This window comes from Anolis carolinensis, chromosome 5 (genome assembly GCF_035594765.1).
Source record: "Anolis carolinensis isolate JA03-04 chromosome 5, rAnoCar3.1.pri, whole genome shotgun sequence".
Taxonomy (NCBI): domain Eukaryota; kingdom Metazoa; phylum Chordata; class Lepidosauria; order Squamata; family Dactyloidae; genus Anolis; species Anolis carolinensis.
In genome coordinates, this window is record NC_085845.1 from 3,890,245 (window position 1) to 3,911,565 (window position 21,321).

A 21,321-nucleotide genomic window follows, 5' to 3' on the forward strand; every position below is an offset into this window, starting at 1 on the left:
TAAGGTTAAATTGCCTCTGCGTCTGTCTGTCTCTGTCTCGGTTTTATGTGTATTTGGGCATTGAATGTTTGCCCTATACGTATATAATGCGATCCACCCTGAGTCCCCTTCAGGGTGAGAAAGAAGGGCGGAATAGAAATACTGTAAATAAAATAAATAAATAAATAGCCTGGCTGGATGTATGGACGGTGTCCTGTCACTGATGCAGTTCCGGCATGGAGTGTGTGCGCAGCCATTTCTCCTCCTGACCAACCCTGCAATGAGTGGCCAGTGTTGCTAAGTCCACAGAAGGAAAATCAAAAGGAAACAGATTCTACTTTCTTTTTTTATCCATCTGGGCGAAGGGAAAGAAGCAGAGGGGGAGACGATTTTGCTTTTGAGGGACACTCCCCCCACAGACAGATATTCATGGCTTCCTGGCCCCAAATTCCTGGAATTCTACACCCTTGGGAACCAGATGTTTACAGCTGGCTGAGAGCAGACAAGGAAGACGGGAGGGAGGCCGTGTCACTAGAGAGGGGAAGAAATGCAGGCAGAGCCCAGGCGTGAATCCACACATGCCCAGCAAACTGGAAAAAGCGAGGGAGCTGGGTGGCTGGCCAAGTGGGGTGCCGGTCAGTGTCCCCAAGGAGCCAAACACACCAGTTACCACTGCGCCTGGGTCTCACTCAGGCATGGAAGAAGTTGGGCATTTTTGCGCAGCCTTCCGTGCAAGGTTGTGCTTTGGTGGTGTTGTGTATGTTTAGACACTGGTGCACATTTCGTAACATGCGCATTGCACTTCGCTAGCAAGGTAAAACATTGATGCTGATGCACATTTTGCATGGATGCACACCCCGTGTTGCAAGGGTGGGCACAGTACATGAAGATGCCCAGCTAAGTGAGGGGCCGGGCTGTGGCGCAGGCTGTTGAGCAGCTGCAATAAATCACTCTGACCATGAGGTCATGAGTTCGAGGCCAGCCCATGCCGGGGTGAACACTCGTCAATTAAAAATAAAAAATAGCCCCTGCTCGTTGCTGACCTAGCAACCCGAAAGATAGTTGCATCTATCAAGTAGGAGATAAGGTACCACTTATAAAAAAAGTGGGGAGGCAAGTTTAACTAATTTACGACCTGGAATGAGGAAGTGCCATCAGAGTGGATGATGAAACAGCTGCTCCCCCCTGTGGCCAGAATTGAACATCCCCTCAGGAGAAGGTTAAATTGCCTCTGCGTCTGTCTGTCTCGGTCTCTGTTTGATGTGTTTATGGGCACTGAATGTTTGCCCTATGTGTGTATAATGTGATCCGCCCTGAGTCCCCTTCGGGGTGAGAAAGAGGGGCGGAATATAAATACTGTAAATAAATAAATAAAATAAATGTGGGATTGACTGAAAGCCTTCCCGTCTCCCCCAAACCATCTGTGGCCCCCAGGAGAGGGCATTGTTGCAATCCTCCAGGCATGAGCCCAGAAGCATCCAGAGAAGACCCAGCGCATGGAGACACTAGGAAGGAGGCAGTGGGTGGAGAAGGAAGCTGAAAGGAGTAGAAAATCTAGAGTGAAAATAGTGAATAACATGTAGAAATAGCAATTCTATATGTTTCAAGTTACTGGTAATAATGTGCACTCAATGTAGAATTAACCGATTGATTGGCTAATGTAGATATGCATGTACACTTAAAAAGTATTGTTATCTGACTATATTTGCTAGAATTTGCTGTTCTGTTATGTACCATAATATTAATAAACTGTTTACCCAAGAAAAGAAAAGAAAAGAAAAGAAAAGAAAAGAAAAGAAAAGAAAAGAAAAGAAAAGAAAAGAAAAGAAAAGAAAAGAAAAGGAGGTTGGGGAATGCTCTGCATTCTTACCCACCTGAGAGGCAGAGTAATCATAGAATCACAGAATCATAAAGTTTGAACAGACCCTCAAAGACCATCTAGTCCAACCCCTGCCAGGCAGGAAGACACAATCAAAGCCTTCCCAACCAATAACCATCCATCAATGAAGAAGACTCCATTGGACTCAAAGGCAGAAGTTATTCCACTGTTGAACAGTTATGATCCTCGGGAGGTTCTTCCTAACATTTTGATGGAATCTCTTTTCAAGCAATTTGAATCCGTGGCTCCGTTGAGTCTTTAGTCTCCAGAGCAGCAGAAGACACGCTTTCCCACTCCTCAATGGGACACTCTTTGAAACATTTAAATATGGATCTCATGTCCCTTTCTCTCGGGCTTCTTTTCTCCAAACTAAACGGACCCAGCTCCCTCAGTCGCTCCTCAGAGAGACTCATGCTTTCCAAACCCTGGACCATTGTGGTCATCCTTCTCTGGATGCACTTTAGCTTGTCAATATCCTTCTTGAATGTTGGAGGTTATTCCAGGTGAGGCCACTCTCTCACAGGGAACGGGGGCTTACCTTAAAGAAGGTCCGGATGGCAGGCAGGTGCCCGGCACAAGCTTGGCGGCGCTGGTCCGAGACCCTCTCGCCAACCTGGGGGCAAAGAGATGGCTTAGTCCAGTCATTCCCAAAGTGGGCACTACCGCCCCCTGTGTAACACTCCTAAGCAGCGTGAACACAGGGAACCAACACAACAGCCAATAACAATATAATATCTTTATTAAAGCAATAAAAGTTCCAAATGGAAATAAGCAGTTAAGTAGAAGTAGCAATTGACCTTCCAGGTAAGATCCAATTTAGTCCAATAATATAAAGTCTTATGTCCGGTATTAAAGTTCAAAATCCAATACCCGAAACACACTCAAACTCCGCCCGAGTTTTGAGTGGGGAAAAGAGCAGAGAGCAAGAAGTGTCCGTTAGAAGCAAAGGTTCCAAACAGGGTTTCAAGGCAAGGCAAGCTGGAAGTTCAGGAGCTGAAACGCAGTCCCATCATGGCAAGAAGGTAAACCAACACTCGGTCTACTCCAGAGTAAGCGCACTGTCAGGCCGCTAGGAAATCAGGAATGAGAGGCGACGCTACTTCTTAGTCCAAAGTTAAGTTGACACCGCACAGAAGATTCTCCGCACACAACTTTTATTGAAGTTCATAGCTCCCCCAAACCAGGTGTTAAACTCCCCAAAACTTCCCAAGAGAACTGAACCTCCAAAACATCATGCCAGGTGCCGGCTTCCCTAATTCTTCCCAAGAGAACTGGGTTCAGCCACAATCGCCTCGCTCTGCTAATCTGACACTTCTTCTTAAAGATTGCCTTAGAGAGCAGTCTGTTTTCAAAAAAGCCCTTCTATCGAACGGTAACTCCTCCGGAGAGCCGGCTCCTTCTCAAGGCCGTCTTTAATTGGCTCTGGCACAGAAATGTCAACAGAAGGCATCTGGAAAGGAACTAAATCCGGCTCACTTGGGAAAAAACCCAAGTCCTCTTCAATTTGATCAGCAATGGCTGCGGGGTCAGGGGCCAAAGGTGCCTGAGACATCACACCCTGGTGGGTGCTGCAGCGATCCAGGGGGGCGGTGATGGAACCTATTAGGACACGGGGCCGGGGTCAGGGGAGGGGCAGGGTCTCTTCCTAAGTGCAGGAGACAGGGCTGAGCACCTGAGGCACCTGTTGGGACACAGGGGGTGGAGCTAGAGGAGTGGGCGTGGCTTCTTCCCAAGAGCCCGAGACAGGGCTGAGCATCTATACCTCTCCTGAGGTGCTTGTTGGGCCACAGAGGGTGGAGCTAGGGAAGGGGCAGGGCCTCCTTCCAAGAGCTCGAGACAGGGCTAAGCCTCTATACTTATCTTGAAAGGCCTTTTAGGACTAAAGGGCGGGGCTAGGGGCGGGGCCTCTCCCCAAGAGTGTGAGACAGGGCTGAGCCTCTGTATACCTCCCCTGAGGCGCTCGTTAGAATACGGGGGCGGGGTATAGAGGTTTAGCACCATCAGGCACTTGGGAAGAGGCCCCGCCCCCTCCTCTAGCCCCGCCCCCTCTGTCCTGGCAGCACCGCAGGACAGGGATAGAAGCTCAGCCCTGCCTCAGAGCTCGTAACTCCGCCCATCTCAGTCCTGGCTGCCCATTTGGGGAGAGGCTCAGCCCCGCCCTCTTGAGCAGGAGCCACGCCCACCCCTCTAAGCCACGCCCCCTTTCCAGGGGACGCTGAGTCATATTTGGATCTTTTGACCCAAATCGGGATTTTAATATTATTGTGTATATTGACTTTTATGACTGTTTTTAATCATGTTGAAGTTTTACTGCTCGGTTTAATGTTTTATCTGATTTGTGCTGTCGTGTCTGGGCATGGCCCCATGTAAGCCGCCCCGAGTCCCTCCGGGGAAATGGGGCGGGATATAAGAATAAAATTATTATTATTATTATTATTATTATATTTTTTCTGGAAAGAGGGCGGTAGGCCAAATAAGTTTGGGAACCACTGGCTTAGTCCTTGGCTCCTTCTCACCCAGGTGTTCTCTCTGGGGGATCAGAAACGTGCAAAGAGGCTTAATTGATGGTTCCCAAATGCCAACCCCATGAGCAATGTTTCTTCGCCGTACGAAGTCCACCTGACACCATCAGTGCACGCCTGAGCACCAGAAAGCCATGTGAAAGGAAAGGGACAAAATAAAAACATCCAGAGAATGAGTGACAGAAGTCATGCTGAGTGGCTGGGGCAATGCACAAGGGATTTGGGAGAAATGCACAGCCTCCCAGGACACCAAATTCTCTTCTGTGACTAAATGAGTTCAAAACAATTCAGAATAGAATTGAATTTCTAAATCTGCAATGGGCAGCAAAACTTCTCCCCAGCAATGGAATTCCTACCCCCCTCTCCCCCCATCCCTGGAGATCACCCCAGTAATCATTAACTCCCTGGGATTTAAAGTATGTTCCAATCACCATTTCTGAGTTTTGCTTTGGGCAAGTCTTGCCTCACAAAGCGTTGCAGAAATCTTTTGGGTGAGTAACTTGCCAAGAACGAGGCCGGAGGGCCCTGGAGGGGGCTGGACGGAGACCCCAGAATGCAAGGGAGGCCCTGGAGCTCAAGGAACGAGGACTACAACTCCCACATTCCAAGGCTGCCTGCACCAGCTGGGGGGATTCTGAGGTCCCATCTACACTGGCCATTTAATGCAGTCTCAAACTAGTATTGAAGGAAGTGGTTTCTCTCTCCAGATGATTACAGAGGACATTCTGGAACCAGTTTGATGACACAGAGCACTCGTGTGCACTCTTTCTTTTATGTGCTTGTGTGGGCATTTCTTGTTCAGCCACCACAGTCGGAAGCTAGCTTGAACTGTGTTAAATGTCAGTGAAGATGGGGCCCAAGGGGGGGAAGAATGTTTTCCATACACAGTTGGGTCTGATCCAGCTCCTCCTGGGCTCTGCTTGTGTTTTTACAACCCGCCCACCCCCAAAATAAACATTGCCCAGGCTGATACGGGAGCTTGCTGGGCACAAACTCCAGAGTGTAGAGAAGACTGGCTGGAGTTGCACCAGACCTGCACTCTGCACATACTCTTTGGCACTGTTGCAGGTCCTCTGGAGACCTGAAACAGTGCCAAAGGGCACGTGTAGAGTGCAGGTCTTCTGGTACTGCTAAAGATCTTTGAGATGGCCGTGTGTGTGTAACTTGGGGGGTGACGTCAACATCTGGAGCCCAGCCAGGCCCCTTCCTTCCTTCCTCCCCCATCTCACCCCACCTTCTCCAGGCATCTGGGAGGAACGTGCAGGTTCCTACAAACAGGAGCAGATGAGGAACTGGGACTGCAATTTCCTCCCAGCTTGTGCACAACGCAGATGGGAGTGTGGTGGAGAGCTGAAAGGGAAGTAAAGGTGGTTCTCCACGGCAGTGGAAATGCAACAGAAGCTCCAGATCCTTCATGAGACAACTCTTGAAGGCTCTTCGGGCGAAAGAAGAAGCAAGAAGACCTTATCTGCCCCCAATCTTTTGGACATTTCAAAACAATGGGAAACTGGGTTTTTTGTTTTAAAACCCCAAGAAGCATAGAAATGAAAATGCTCCCAAGAGTCAGTGGGTCCAAACCTGTTGTAGTTCAGCCTGAGCCTGAGATTGGGCTCATTCAGTCAGTAATTGTTCCTGCGCTTACTTTGCAAGAGGATTCTGGGTTTGGGCCTGAGATGCAGCCAGAGTCTGTTCCAGTGGACTCTGGGACCAGAGACAGAATGGTTGCAAGCAGGTATTGTGAACCACATTCCTCCCAGCAGTCCAAGTCAGATCTCCAGGTGCCAGATGGACACTCTAGTTTAGAGGAGGACTGTTGCACCCCAAGGCAGTGCGAACACTCGAAAACCAGGCAGGAGCCAAAACAACACACAAGCTGTTTATTGAAGCAGAGTAAATATATAGGTCTATGTGCATTTAAGGTGGAAAGTCAAAGTAAGAAATAGTCCATCATGTATAGTCTATTGCAATTCAGAAAGAGTTCATCAATGTCCAATTTGTAATCCACAAGTGAAGCTCGATAGCTTCCCTTAGATATCAAAATTTGTCCATGAAGCAATAGTGCAAACAAAGCATTGCAAATCTGCTTGAAAAGTCCTGTAGCAAAGTCAAAGAAGCAAGGTAAACACAGCAAAGTCAATCTCGATTCAGGAACAAGGAAGTTGTGGTAACAAGGCAAGGTCTACTCGGGAGTCGCGGGCTCAGCACGGCTCTCCAGAAACAGGAAACTCGGCACGGATTCAGAAGACAAGGCAAGGAGCTGGAAACTGGAACCTCTTCCGAGTAAAGGCAAAGTTGACACCGCAATGAAAATACAGTGCAGAGTACTTTTAACAGAATCCCAAGTCTGTAAGAATTAGGGAGTACAGGGTCCACGAAAGTTCTCATGGGAAAACTAATCATTATCTAGTTTGAGAGCAAGTCTTTGACTTCTTCTCAGTCCTTGTTTTCTACTTCTATCTTTGGTAACAAAATCTCTCCAATTAAAACTTCCATTCTCCCCCAAGTCTGTACCATCTGGTGTGGTTAATGCTGGAGAGAATTCGGAATGTTTGCCAATTAGCAGATCCATGATATCTGGCACCTGCAAGGCCATGGGGCCTGAATTCTGAGCAGGAATGTCTTTGAATTCCGCCGCCTCATTTGTTTCTGACTCCAACTCTCGATGTAACCTGGGCCATGATGGCTGAGCCACAACAAGGACAATGTATAACAAGGACAAATACTGTAAATAAATAAATAAATTTGACAGGAGGGAGGCGATCACTCACAGAAGGAGGGAGCGCAAATGTTTATGGAGAAGTAAACGACTGCTTTTGAAGCACGCTAATGAGTAGTTTTCTCATGAGAGAAACAGTTTTCTCATGGAAGGAAGACCTTGGGTTTTCCTTAAATGCCTGGTCCTTTCTCTGCTCGGCAGAGGTTTGCAATTCAAGAGAGAAAGATCTTTGCTCCGTGTTGTTGTATGCCTTGCAGCCGTGGATTTTGATTCAAGTTCCTGCCTTGTTCTTTGCCTTTGAATCCAGTTGAATGTTCCAGTGACTTTGCCGTGTGGATTTTAATACCGTGGATTATATTGGAGTTTGATCCTGCATTCTAACCTTGTTTCCTGTGGTTCCAGATTGTTTCATGCCTTGGAATTGAATCTTGTTTGGACTATTCTTGATACTTTTGTGGGACTGAGTTCGAGTTCTGGTTTGAACTATGATATTTGAATGACTTTCTTAGACTCTTGCTTTAAGACTTTCAAGTACACTGCTCTAGTGGATTTAAACCCATTTTATTGACTCTGAACATTATTTGCTTGTGCTTACTTATAATCTCCAATAAACAGCTTGTTTGCTTATATTCTGGGCTCCAGTGTGGTTTCAAGGTGCCTATGCAGTCTAGGGGTACAACCCCCCCCCCCTTCTATGGGTCCAAAGGCATCAATGAACATCGACTCACATATGCGCAGACGTCTTGGCACCAAGGAGGCTTTGCATTTGCTCAGATAAGACGCACTCGGCATCAGCCAGGAGGGCTTGGAATGTGTCCTCCTGATTGGCAGAATGGGGTTGGATTGGATGGCCCGTGAAGTCCTTTGGATCTATGCTTCTATCATAACCTACACTGAACTCTGCCTAAAAGTGGATGCAGAATTTCAGAGCAATGTAACACATGCAGTGTGCATTACAAGAGTTCAAAAGAGTTCTAATCAAGGCATATGTTGCCATAGTCAGATCTCACTTGTCAAGAAATGGGTGCAACCAGCACACTAGTTTTAATTGTGCAAATGTGTACCTGGCTGAAGGTGAAACCTGGGCAGGAGTTCCCCAGAACTGCAAACTTGGCATTTCAGGGAGAACATAGACTAAATCTCTATTCCCTGATCTGCTTTCAGACAGACCGGGAGCACCTCTCTCTTGTCTGGAATAAGTTTCAGTTGGTTTGTCATCGGCCAGTGCATTACAGTTGCCTGGTATCGCTTTAGCACAGGAACAGCTTCCTTGTCATGGAATGGAGAGTTGGCCATGGCACTAAACTGGGGATATCCTATTCCAAAAGTCTGTGTGGCCTCTCCCAGAGGTTGCATGTATACGTTCAACAGCACTGGGGACGAGGGGATGGAACAGGAGCCTCCCAGCATCACCTTCTGGGTTTGCCCCACCAGGAAGGACAGGAGCTCCTGCAGAACAGTATGTTCAAGCCCCATCCGAGAGAGACATCTCAGAAGGAAAACACAATTGATGGCATTGAAAGTGGATGAAAAGTCCAGTAGAACCAACAGTGACACACCTGCATAGGACAGCTGCCTGCGTAAGTCGTCCACCAAGGTGACCAAAGTTGTATCTGTCCCATAACCAGGAGTGGAGTCAGACTGAGGTGGATCTAGGTCAGGCCAGTAGGCCAGTAGGCTGTTAGGAATTGTGGGAGTTGAAGTCCAAAACACCCGGAGGGCCAATGTTTGAACATGCTCGAGTTGAAGTCCAAAACACCAGAAAGGCCAAAGATTGACCACACCTGAGCTGAAGTCCAAAAAATTTGGAAGGACAAAGTTTGACCATGCCTGAGTTGACGTTCAAAACACCTGGAGGGCCAAAGATTGACCATGCCTGAGTTGATGGTTAAAACACCTGGAGGGCCAAAGATTGACCACATCTGAGCTGAAGTCCAAAATATCTGGAAGGACAAAGTTTGACCATGCCTGAATTGAAGTCCAAAACACCTAGAGAGCCAAAGTTTGACCATGCCTGAGCTGAAGTCCAAAACACCCAAAGAGCCAAAGATTGACCATGCCAGGGATGAAGACCAAAACACCTATAGGGCCAAAGTTTGACCATGCCTAAGCTGAAGTCCAAAACACCCAAAGGGCCAAAGATTGACCACACCTGAGCTGAAGTCCAAAATATCTGGAGGGCCAAAGTTTGACCATGCCTGAATTGCCGTCCAAAACACCCAAAGGGCCAAAGACTGACCACACCTGAGCTGAAGTCCAAAATATCTGGAGGGCCAAGGTTTCACCATGCTTGAGTTGACATCCAAAATACCTGGATGGCCAAAGTTTGACCATGCCTGGTTTAGAGCCCATGTGGTGCTCCAAAGACCCCATCCACATCCTCAGGTGGCACAACTGGAAATGCATCCATCAACCTGGGACAAGCAAGAGTGGCAGCAGGAGGCAGGGAATGACAATGGAGCTTTGATGTTTGCTTAGCTTTGATTCACCCCCCCCCCCCCAAATGAATAATTAGGATGAGGAACAAGGCAGCCTTCACCCTGAATTACAACCCCCAGACACAACTAGTCTTCCTTGGAATAAGTGGCACTCCCCAGCCCTCTCTCCTCCGGTTTCTGTGCCATTGCCCCATGGACAAAAGGTCACCCCACAAGCCCTCAGGGATAAGGATGGAGAGGAAGGGATGCCAGAGCAGGACCAGCCTGTCCTGCAACTGTCTCTACTGGTTTTGTCTCCGTCGCCGCTGAGAAAAGCCCTGGGGAAGCCCTGCTCCTTCCCTCCTTCCTTCCCTTCATCAGCCTTCACCAGACCACGGCCAGAAGGTTTTTGCCTTCTTTGGTTTTGTTGCGGAGTGTTTGGCTCAGGAAGGAAGGAAGGAGGGAGGGAAGGAGGCCCAGCGCAGAGATTCCCACCGAGATAAGAAGTCCTCCCCCTGCAAGGATACCAGGCAGCAAAACAAGACCTGGGCAGCCTGGCTCCTATGGAGTTTCGACTATTATCTGAGCTCCCTTAAGAGAAGTTCCAGGAATCGCAGCAGCCGTAAGGGACCTTATGGGGTGGGAAAGGACCAGTGGTTCCCATAAGACCCCCCTCTTTTTGGAGGTGTCTGGAAGGAGGGACCCCTCTTCTTCTCCCTCCAGCAACAGACTCCCTTCCCAGAGTTCTCCAGGACACTCAGTCAGGACTTTATCTATATATATAAAAGAGTGATGGCATCACGGCGACCCACAAAACAACAAAACTACAGGCCCCCCAACCTCGAAATTTGACAACACAACCCATCATCCACGCCTCTAGGTTGATACAACAAAAAGAAAAGAAAAATCCTCCAACTTGGTCTCCTAGCAACCCAATAAAAAATAATAAAAAACTCTAAAAATTAATACAATAAAATACTATAATAACAGAAAATAACTAAAAATAATACAAGAAAATAATAAAATATAATAAATAAAAATATAACTTACAATAAAATTAATAAAAAATTGCAAATAACATCAAATAAAAATTACACAACAATTTTTAACCAATACCACCACCGCTTTGCCACAGCAACGCGTGGCCGGGCACAGCTAGTTCCTACTATTGGTTTCCCTGCAAGCTCCTGGGTTTCCTGGCTCTTGAGAAAATTCTGGGAGAAGAACCAAGGAAGGGGAAAAATTCTTTGGGAGAATTATTCCAACCAAAAGTGCAGATTATTATTAACTCTAATGAGGGCATGCCAAAAATGTCCAAGCTGACTATGTTTTGTGCACTGCCTGCACAAAAGTTCTTTTTGTGCACAAAACAACCCCCTGAAAGAGCATTTAAAGGGGAATATTTGGGGTCCCTACCTATACTTTCCAAGGGTCCCTATACTTTGTCAGCAGAGAAGACCATAGAATCATAGAGTTAGGAGAGACTACATGGGTCATCTATTCCAACCTCCTGCCATGCATGAAAACCACAATCAAAGCACCCCTGACAGAGGACCATCCAGCCTATGTTTCAACTTCCAAGGAATAGCTTCCGCCAGACTTCGAGGCAGAGAGTTCCACTGCTGAACAGCTCTTCTTACAGTCAGGAAATTCTTCCTCATATTCAAGTGGAAGCTCCTCTCCTGGCATTTGTCTCTATTGAGTCCTAGTGTGCAGAGTAGCAGAAAACAAGCCTGTTCCCTCTTCCTTATGACATCCTTTCACATGTTTATACATGGCTCTCATGTCTCCTCTCAACCTTCTCTTCTAAGGCTAAACAGACCCAATGCTTTAAGATGCTCCTCAGAGGGATTCATGGTCTCTAGAGCTTTGATTCTTCTAGTTGCCCTCTTCTTCTGGACACCTTCCAGCTTAGAGTCAATATCTCTTTTAGACTGTGGTGCCCAGAATTGGACACAGTGTGATTCCAGGTAAACCAAAACAGAATAGACAAAGGCACCATAGCTTCCCTCGATCTAGACATTAATCTAGACCAGTGTGTTGTCTACCCATCTTTACAGAGAGGGTGGTAAGTAGAGAAAAAATGTGGAGTATAAATAATAATAATAATAAGAAGAAGAAGAAGAAGAAGAAGAAGAAGAAACTCCTCAAAGCACAGCAGACAAAGGATCAGTACAAGAAAACTGCACTACAAACTAGAGCTGTGGGCTAGACAAAACTACAGTTAGGTGGATCTGTAATTGGTTAAGCGAACGAACCCAAAGGGTGCTCACCAATGCATCGTCTTCATCTTGGAAAGAAGTCACGAGTGGAGTGCCGCAGGGTTCTGTCCTGGGCCCGATTCTGTTCAACATCTTTATTAATGACTTAGACGAAGGGTTAGAAGGCACGATCATCAAGTTTGCAGATGACACCAAACTCGGAGGGAGAGCCAACACTCCAGAAGACAGGAGCAGAATTCAAAACGATCTTGACAGACTAGAGAGATGGGCCGAAACTAACAAAATGAAGTTCAACAGGGACAAATGCAAGATACTTCACTTCGGCAGAAAAAATGGAAATCAAAGATACAGAATGGGGGACACCTGGCTAGACAGCAGTACATGTGAAAAAGATCTTGGAGTCCTTGTGGACAACAAGTTAAACATGAAAGCTTGTTTTCTGCTGCCCTGCAGACTAGGACACGGAACAATGGCTTCAAACTACAGGAAAGGAGATTCCACCTGAACATCAGGAAGAACTTCCTCACTGTTCGGGCTGTTTGGCAGTGGAACTCTCTCCCCCAGACTGTGGTGGAGGCTCCTTCTTTGGAGGCTTTTAAACAGAGGCTGGATGGCCATCTGTCGGGGGTGCTTTGAATGCGATTTCCTGCTTCTTGGCAGGGGGTTGGACTAGATGGCCCATGAGGTCTCTTCCAACTCTACTATTCTATGATTCTATGATTCTATGATAGCTGGCACAACAAAACATTGCATGGAAAGTTCCTTGACAAAATTGAAGGAAAAGCTGATAAAGAGAAGACCTGGCTCTGGCTCACGAATGGGACCCCTGAAGAAGGAGACAGAAGGCCTGATCCTCGCAGCCCAGGAGCAAGACATCAGGACAAAGGCAATTCAGGCCAAGATCGAAAAATCAGCTCATGACCCAAAATGCAGACTGTGCAAGGAAACCAATGAAACCATTGATCATATCCTCAGCTGCTGTAAGAAAATTGCACAGACAGACTACAAACAGAGGCACAACCATGTGGCCCAAATGATTCATTGGAACTTATGCCTCAAGTACCACCTCCCTGCAGTAAAGAACTGGTGGGATCACAAACCTGCAAAAGTATTGGAAAATGAGCACGGAAAGATACTGTGGGACTTCCGAATCCAGACTGACAAAGTTCTGGAACACAACACACCAGACATCACAGTTGTGGAAAAGAAAAAGGTTGATGTCATTGATGTCGCCATCCCAGGTGATTGTCGCATTGACGAAAAACAACAGGAAAAACTCAGTCGCCATCAGGACCTCAAGATTGAACTTCAAAGACTCTGGCAGAAACCAGTGCAGGTGGTCCCGGTGGTGATCGGCACACTGGGTGCCGTGCCAAAAGATCTCAGCCGGCATTTGGAAACAATAGACATCGACAAAATTACAATCAGTCAACTGCAAAAGGCCACCTGCATCATCCGAAAATATATCACACAGTCCTAGACACTTGGGAAGTGTTCGACTTGTGATTTTGTGACACGAAATCCAGCATGTCTATCTTGTTTGCTCTGTCATACTATGTCGTTGTGTCAATAATAATAATAATAATAATAAGGACACCTGTTACATGCAGACCCTGCCCCACTCACCCAGCTGATGAGGACAACGTGCTGCTGGCCTGTGTTGCCATCCGGCAGGCGGCACAATCCGTACATGACGGCACCGCTCTGGAAGCGCTTGGCTAGTTCGTCTGGGCCGCCGGCTGCAGAAGAAGGCAACCAGGCAGAGGTCAAGAAAGGTCACAGGGCTTCCATGGCCAAGATGCCCCTAGGAATCCCTGGAGGCTCATTTTCTAACCAAAACCAAGGAGGAAGGGAGCCCAAACCAAGGGAGGGTCAGCAAGGTCGGCTGGGCCACTTACCTCCTGAGTCCAGCAGCTTGAGGACGTTGGCTTTTTCATAGGTGAAGAGGGCCCTGGATTGGAGAGAAAGTCAGGAGGGAGTCAGAAAGCACAGCAGCCCCAAAGCACACGCCCTCTTTCTGCCAAAATATCGGGATGCTATGCTTAGGACCTGCCATGTTTGAGAGTAAGATGTGTTCATGCTGTTACACCTTATCAATACTTTGCATCTGTAGGTATTAGGCATTTCATATTGCTATGTTCAGGAGATTCCAAGAATTTGACTGTAAAAAGAACTGCTCAGCAGTGGAACTCTCTGCCTCGGAGTCTGGTGGAACCTCCTTCCTTGGAGGCTTTTAAACAGAGGCTGGATGGCCATCTGTCGGGGGTGCTTTGATTGTGCTCTTCCTGCATGGAAGAAGGGGGTTGCACTAGATGGCCCATGAGGTTTCTTCCAATTCTATGATTCTATGTCAGGGGCCCCCAAACTAAAGCCCGTGAGTCAGAGATGGCCCTCCAAGGTTATTTACCTGGCCCCTACCCTAAACTTTAGACTTGGGATCGACCTAAGTCTATCTGGTCTTTGGAGGTCTCTTTGCTTACCTATGGTCTTGGGAGATCGTCTAGATGGTCTTTGAAGGTCTCTGTGCTTAGCTACGGACTTATGAGACTATCTAGATGGCTTTTGAAGGCCACTTTCCTTATCTATGGTCCCAAGAGACTGTCTAGATGGCCTTTGAAGGTCTATTTCCTTACCTATGGTGTTATGAAACCATCTAGATGATCTTTGAGGGTCCCTTTCCTTACGTATGGTGTTATGAAACCATCTAGATTATCTTTGAGGGTCCCTTTCCTTATCTATGGTCTTCTGATGGCCTTATGATATCATCTAGATGGCCTTTGAGGGTCTCTTTCCCTACCAATGGTCTTATGAGACTGTCTAGATGGCTTTTGGAGGTCGCTTCTCTTACCTACGGTCCCATGAGGCTGTCTAGATGGGCCTTTGAGGGTCCCTTCCTTACCTATGGCCTTATGAAACCATCTAGATGGTCTTTGGGGGTCCCTTTCCTTATCTATGGCCTTATGAAATCATCTAGATGATCTTTGAGGGTCCCTTTCCTTATCTATGGTCTTCTGATGGCCTGATGAGATCATCTAGATGGCCTCTGAGGGTCCCTTTCCTTACCGATGGTCTTATGAGACCATCTAGATGGTCTTTGGTGGTCTCTTTGCTTACCTAGGGTCTTATGTTAGGGTTGATCTAAGTCTGAAATGTCTTGAAGGCACACAAAAACAATCCTAATTTTTTACTATGTCATCGTAGACTGAATTGGCCCTCCACTTAAAAAGTTTGAGGACTCCTGTTCTATGTGCTTTGAGTTTAATTGCTGATGGGTATTAGAGTAGTGTGAGATGCTTGCCAGCTGCAACTAATTATTGGCCAAAGATGGGTACAGCTTAAATGCAACACTTAGCGATAAAGGGTGATGAGGTTGGTGCAAGGAACGTCTTGGGATCCATACAAACAAGGGACGAAGACATGTTTTGATTTATCGACCAATGCAGCACAGACCACAGAAAAGTGTAAAAGAAGGGGTTCTTTGGAAGCAATGGCCCTAAAAGCACACCAAATGTTTGACTGCAAACCCTATAAAGTAGTAACATCCAGCTCTGATAATGCTAAACTCGAGTAACCTGTACTTTTTAAAGTTTTATTTCAAGTTGGGCAATTTAGCATATTTTTAGAATGAGATCATTCGTATGACTTGGTATTTTAAAAGTTCTCTCCCCCCCCCCCCAGTTGACTTGATAGCACATTTGATTTTGATGCCCTGAGGTCAGCCTGATGCCCTTTGGGATGCCCAGATTGGGAGAAATGTGGCTAGGGAAGGAAGGGAAAGGGGGCTTTGGGGACACTGGGACCTGCCTCTCAAACCAAGGAGACACATCTCGATGATCCGGACAGATTTAAGAGGACGACAAGGGACAACTCTTCCATGCAGTGCCTCCGCATCACCTGGGGTCCTTTGCAGCTTCCTAAAAGTTATGTACTGTATATACTCAAGTACAAGCCTAGTTTTTCAGCCCTTTTTTTAAGTTTGAAAAAGCCCCCCTCGGCTTATACTCTTTCTCAATCTCAATGGGAGGAAATGCACCCGGCCAACAGAAATGCATGCAGCACAATGGGGGCTGCCAAAGCCACCGTATTGTTGTTGTCGACAAGGCACGGTGTATGGCAAATGGGTGTGGGGTACAATCCTTATGCTCTCAATCTGGATCCCAGAGCCCTCCCTTCTAGGCATGCGCTTAGGGCCCATGTGGCAGCCGGCTGGGAAGGAAGGAGAGTGCCTTCGGCACATCAAAGGGTTGCCTGTCTGCCACATCTGGGCCCCATCCCCCCCAGGCGCCACGTCTTAGTATGGGGAAGGGGCACCAAGGAAATGCCCTGCCTTTTGTGGGGGGGGGGGGGGGCACCAGTGGGTGAACAGCCCCCAAATGGGATTCCAAGCTGCATCAATAGGAGTACAGTGTCCACATCCCACTCTCGTCTTCTTTGGCCAAACTTCACCTGGAATAATGACCCTGTGTCCAGTTCTGGGCAAAGCAAGGAGGAGGCGGTCAAGTTGGAAGGAGCCCAGAGAGGGTGGCCAGAATGGTCAGACTATGGAAACTATGGCTCCTTTTTAGGAATTTAAGGATGTTTGGCTTGTGAAAGAGAAGGCTGTACTAATAATATAATGTACTACCCTGTTTCCCCAAAAATAAGACATCCCCGAAAAATAAGACCTAGTAGAAGTTTTGCTGAATTGCTAAATATAAGGCCTCCCCGGAAAGTAAGACCTAGCAAAGTTTTTGTTTGGAAGCATGTCTGCCAAACAGAACATCAGAGCATGTAGGATTGGTACATGTACATACCATAGAGTGTTGTACATGGAAATAATTGTAGTAACAAGAAATTATTGATAGGATTCAGTTTGTCTGGTTATGCTGGTTTCTGATGACAACTACTGTACAGTATATAATAAATTCATTTTTTTGTTCAACAATAAATGTGAATTCTTCTTCATGGAAAAATAAGACATCCTCTGAAAATAACACCTAGCACATCTTTGGAAGCAAAAATTAATATAAGACACTGTCTTATTTTCGGGGAAACACGGTATACTACTAATCTAATATATTGTATATGCATATAATATAAATAATCTTATAATGTAGTACAATATCATAATTACTATTATACACTATTATAATGGTATATTTATATTGCATGTAATATTACTAATAATATTACAATATAGTGTTATAGTACAATATAGTACAGTAGAGTCTCACTTATCCAAGCTAAACGGGCCGGCAGAAGCTTGGATAAGTGAATATCTTGGATAATAAGGAGGGATCAAGGAAAAGCCTATTAAACATCAAATTAGGTTATGATTTTACAAATTAAGCGCCAAAACATCATATTATACAACAAATTTGACAGAAAAAGTAGTTCAATACGCAATAATGTTATGTTGCAATTACTGTATTTACGAATTTAGCACCAAAATATCATAATATATTGAAAACATTGACTACAAAAATGTCTTGGATAATCCAGAAGCTTGGATAACCGAGGCTTGGATAAGTGAGACTCTACTGTAATATATAATGCTTATATATAATGCAGTAACGCATTGTGCCCTGGTGGCACAGTGCGTTACAGCGCTGAGCTGCTGAACTTGCGGACTGAAAGGTCCCAGGTTCAAATCCTGGGAGCGGAATGAGCGCCTGCTGTTAGCCCCAGCTCCTGCCAACCTAGCACTTCGAAAACATGCAAATGTGAGTAGATCAATAGGTACCACTCCAGCGGGAAGGTAACGGCACTCTATGCAGCCATGCCAGCCACATGACCTGGAGGTATCTATGGACAATGCCGGCTCTTTGGCTTAGAAATGGAGATGAGCACCAACCCCCAGAGTCAGACATGACTGGACTTAATGTCAGGGGAAAACCTTTACCTTTACCTTATATTGTGCTATACAAATAATATAATATATTGTATGTACATATGACTCATGAGTTGCCCTGAGTCCCCTTCAGGGTGAGAAGGGTGGGATATAAATGTCGCTAATAAATAAATAAATAATAATAATAATTTATTTCTTATATGCCGCCTCCATCTCCCCGACGGGACTCGAGGCGGCTCACATGGGGTCAAAGCCCTAAAAACAACAATTGACATATATATAAAATAGTACAAATTACAACATTAAAATACATAGCAAAATCCAAACAATTTAAAAAACGTTAAGACCACATATCAAAGTAATTAGGCAAGGGAGTGGGGCTGTTTAGGATTACAGGAGAGTCTCACTTATCCAACACTCGCTTATCCAACATTCTGGATTATCCAACGCATTTTTGTAGTCAATGTTTTCAATACATCGTGATATTTTGGTGCTAAATTTGTAAATACAATAATTACTACATAGCATTACTGCGTATTGAACTACTTTTTCTGTCAAATTTGTTGTATAACATTTTTCTTAATCCCTCCTTATTATCCAACATATTCGCTTATCCAACATTCCGCCGGCCCGTTTATGTTGGATAAGTGAGACTCTACTGTACATGGGATTTAGGATTAAACAAATAAAGAGGGGAAATCATAGAATTGGAAGAGACCACATGGGTCATCTAGTCTGACACTCTTCTTCAGTGCATTAGAAGGAACTTTGTGAAGAAAAGAGTGGTTTAGCATAAAATCATAGAATCTAAGAGTTAGAAGGAATTGCATGGCCCATTAACATTATTTTGTATATTGACCTTTTATGACTGTTTTTACCCATGTTGATGTTTTATTGTTGGCTGATTTGTTTATTGTTTTGTTTTGATTTTGTGCTGTTGTGTCCGGGCATAGCCCCATGTAAGCCGCCCCGAGTCCCTTCCGGGCGATGAGGCGGGGTATAAGAATAAAGTTATTATTATTATTATTATTATTATTATTATTATTATTATTATTATTATCTAGTCCAAACCCCTGCCATGCAGGAAAAGCACAACCAAACAACCCTGACAGAGGCCCATCCAGCCTCTGTTTAAAAGCCTCCAAGGAAGGAGCTTCCACCAGGCTCTGAGGCAGAGAGTTCCACTGCTGAACAGCTTACAACAGGCACGGGCCAACTTTGGCCCTCCCTCGAGGTGTTTTGGACTCCAACTCCCACAATTCCTAACAGCCTACCGGCTGTTAGGAATTGTGGGAGTTGGAGTCCAAAACACCTCGAGGGAGGGCCAAAGTTGGCCCGTGCTTGAGCAAAACATTAGAAAGAACATTAGCAAGAGCTGTTTGTCCTGCAGATAATCTCCTTCTTTGGCGATGTCCCAGCCGAGGTTGGGTGGCCATCTGCTGGGAGTGGTTGAGCTGGGCGGCCCAGCTGTGAGACTAGGAAGCGGAACAAGGGCTTCAAACTACAGGAAAGGAGTTTCCACCTGAACATGAGGAAGAACTTCCTGACTGGGAGAGAGAGCTGTTCAGCAGTGGAACTCTCTGCTCCAGGGTGTGGTGGAGGCTCCTTCTTTGAGGGCTTTTGAGCAGATGGCCATCTGTCGGGAGTGCAGGAGGGGGTCGGACTGGGTGGTCATGGATTCTATGGGCCTTGAGGATCTGCTCAGTTCCAAACCTGTGTCTCCCTCCAAGTCTAGTCTGAAGTCCAAAATCCACTGGCGGCGTTTCATAAGTGGGGGAAAACACTGACTACTAACAAATTGGCTACAAATAAAGATAGAATTGCATAAAAAGAACAACATTGTCAGAAGGTAAATCAGTAAAAAGTTCAGTCTTTGCTGCTTAGAGAAACAGCTGTAGATCCGGGTGGGAGGTAGACTGTGTTGGATAATCCAGAACGTTGGATAAGTGGATGTTGGATAAGCAATATTCTACTGTGTGTGTGTGTGTATGTGTGTGTGGAGATACGTTTAAAAATGTACCTGTTCAAATTCAATACAAATTCAACAAATCTACAGAAACCAGGCGAGATCCTCAATTGTAAACATATGAGTCTCACTTATCCAACATAAACGGGCTGGCAGAATGTTGGATAAGCAAATATGTTGGATAATAAGGTGACACCAAGGAAAAGCCTAAAGGTAAAGGTAAAGGTTTTGCCCTGATGATAAGTCCAGTCATGTCCGACTCTGGGGGTTGGTGCTCATCTCCATTTCTAAGCCGAAGAGCAAGTGTTGTTCATAGACACCTCCAAGGTCATGTGGCCACTGGCATGACTGCATGGAGCGCCATTATCTTCCCACCAGAGCAGTATCTATTCATCTACTCACACTCTGGGGGTTGGTGCTCATCTCCATTTCTAAGCCCAAGACCCGGCGTTGTCCATAGACACCTCCAAGGTCATGTGGCCACTGGCATGACTGCATAGAGCGCCCTTACCTTCCCGCCGGAGTGGTACCTATTGATCTACTCACATTTGCATGTTTTCGAACTGCTAGGTTGGCAGGAGCTGGAGCTAACAGCGGGCGCTCATTCCGCTCCCGGGATTTGAACCTGGCACCTTTCGGTCCGCAAGTTCAGCAGCTCAGCGCTTTAACACACTGTGCCACCGGGGACAAAAGCCTATTAAACATCAAATTAGTTTATGATTTTACAAATTAAGCACCCAAACATCACGTTATACAACACATTTGGCAGAAAAAGTAGTTCAATACGCAGTAATGCTATGTAGTAATTACTGTATTTACGAATTTAGCACCAAAAGATCACGATGTATTGAAAACATTGACTACAAAAATGCGTGGGATAATCCAGAACGTTGGATAAGCGAGTGTTGGATAAGTGAGACTCTACTGTATCTACAAAATTCAGAATCATCTGGGCTAGAATCTTCCAGCCCCCTCCCCGGGCCCTCCGACCCAAGTCGCAACTCCAGAAAGTGGCTTCTGTTTGGGAGGGAGGGAGGGAGCCCCGCCTCCTCCAGCTCCAGCTCCAGCTCCAGGTGCCTTCCTCTGAGACCGGGGGAATTGGGGAGGGTCTCCTCTTGGCCTGTGTGGCCCCCTCCCTTGGCAGGGTCGTGCCCCCCGCCCAAGGAGGGGCTGAACGCGGTCCCCGAAGGCTCCCGCTGTGCGCCGGGAAGCCAGGCAGGCTTGGAGGGTCCCAACCTGGGTCCCAAAGGAAGAAGGAGGGGGAGAGGGAGGGGGTCTCACCAGCTGGCGGCGGCGCCCCCGCCCACCACGTCCCCCTTGGCGGCCATCAGGGCCAGGCGGTGCTGCTCCAGGTCCACGCCGCCGCTCCCCATCGCCACCCGAAGGCAAGAAGAGAGGGAAGGAGAAAGGAGGGAGGAGGAGGAGGAGGAGGAGGAAGAAAGGCCCGCCCCAGCCAGCCAGCCCCCCAGGAGCTCCAGGGAGGGACCGGCCCAGGCCTGGAGGAGGATTCAAGGAGGGAGCGCCCCGTCGGAAGAAGGGAAGGAAGGGAGGGAGGAGAGAAAGAAGGAAGTGAGGGAGGGAGGGAGGGAGGGAGGGAGGAAGGAAAAGAAGAAGGAAGGGAGGAAGGAAGGAAGGAAGAGAAGAAGGGAGGGAGGGAGGGAAAGAAGAAGGAAGTAAGGGAGGGAGGGAAGAAGGAAAAGAAGAAGGAAGGGAGGAAGGAAGGAAGGGAAGAAGGGAGGGAAAGAAGAAGGAAAGGAGTAAGGGAGGCAGGAAGGAAGGAAGGAAAAGAA

At 46.7% G+C, this 21,321-nt stretch overlaps 1 protein-coding gene across 3 annotated transcripts in view; it reads right to left on the minus strand.

Annotated features, from left to right (window-relative positions):
- The window catches only part of LOC103281892 (drebrin-like protein A), a 215,788-nt gene extending 194,857 nt beyond the window's left edge, over positions 1-20,931 (minus strand). For all 3 annotated transcript variants that reach the window (XM_062981920.1, XM_062981919.1, XM_062981918.1), the window contains exons 1-4: positions 20,813-20,931; positions 13,634-13,686; positions 13,362-13,474; positions 2,397-2,471 (exon numbers count right to left, since the gene is read on the minus strand). In XM_062981920.1, the coding sequence (XP_062837990.1) occupies positions 2,397-2,471; positions 13,362-13,474; positions 13,634-13,686; positions 20,813-20,904 (333 nt within the window). In that variant the 5' untranslated portion in view covers positions 20,905-20,931. The remainder of the gene's footprint in view (positions 1-2,396; positions 2,472-13,361; positions 13,475-13,633; positions 13,687-20,812) is intronic.
- Between the last annotated feature and the right edge of the window lie 390 nt (positions 20,932-21,321).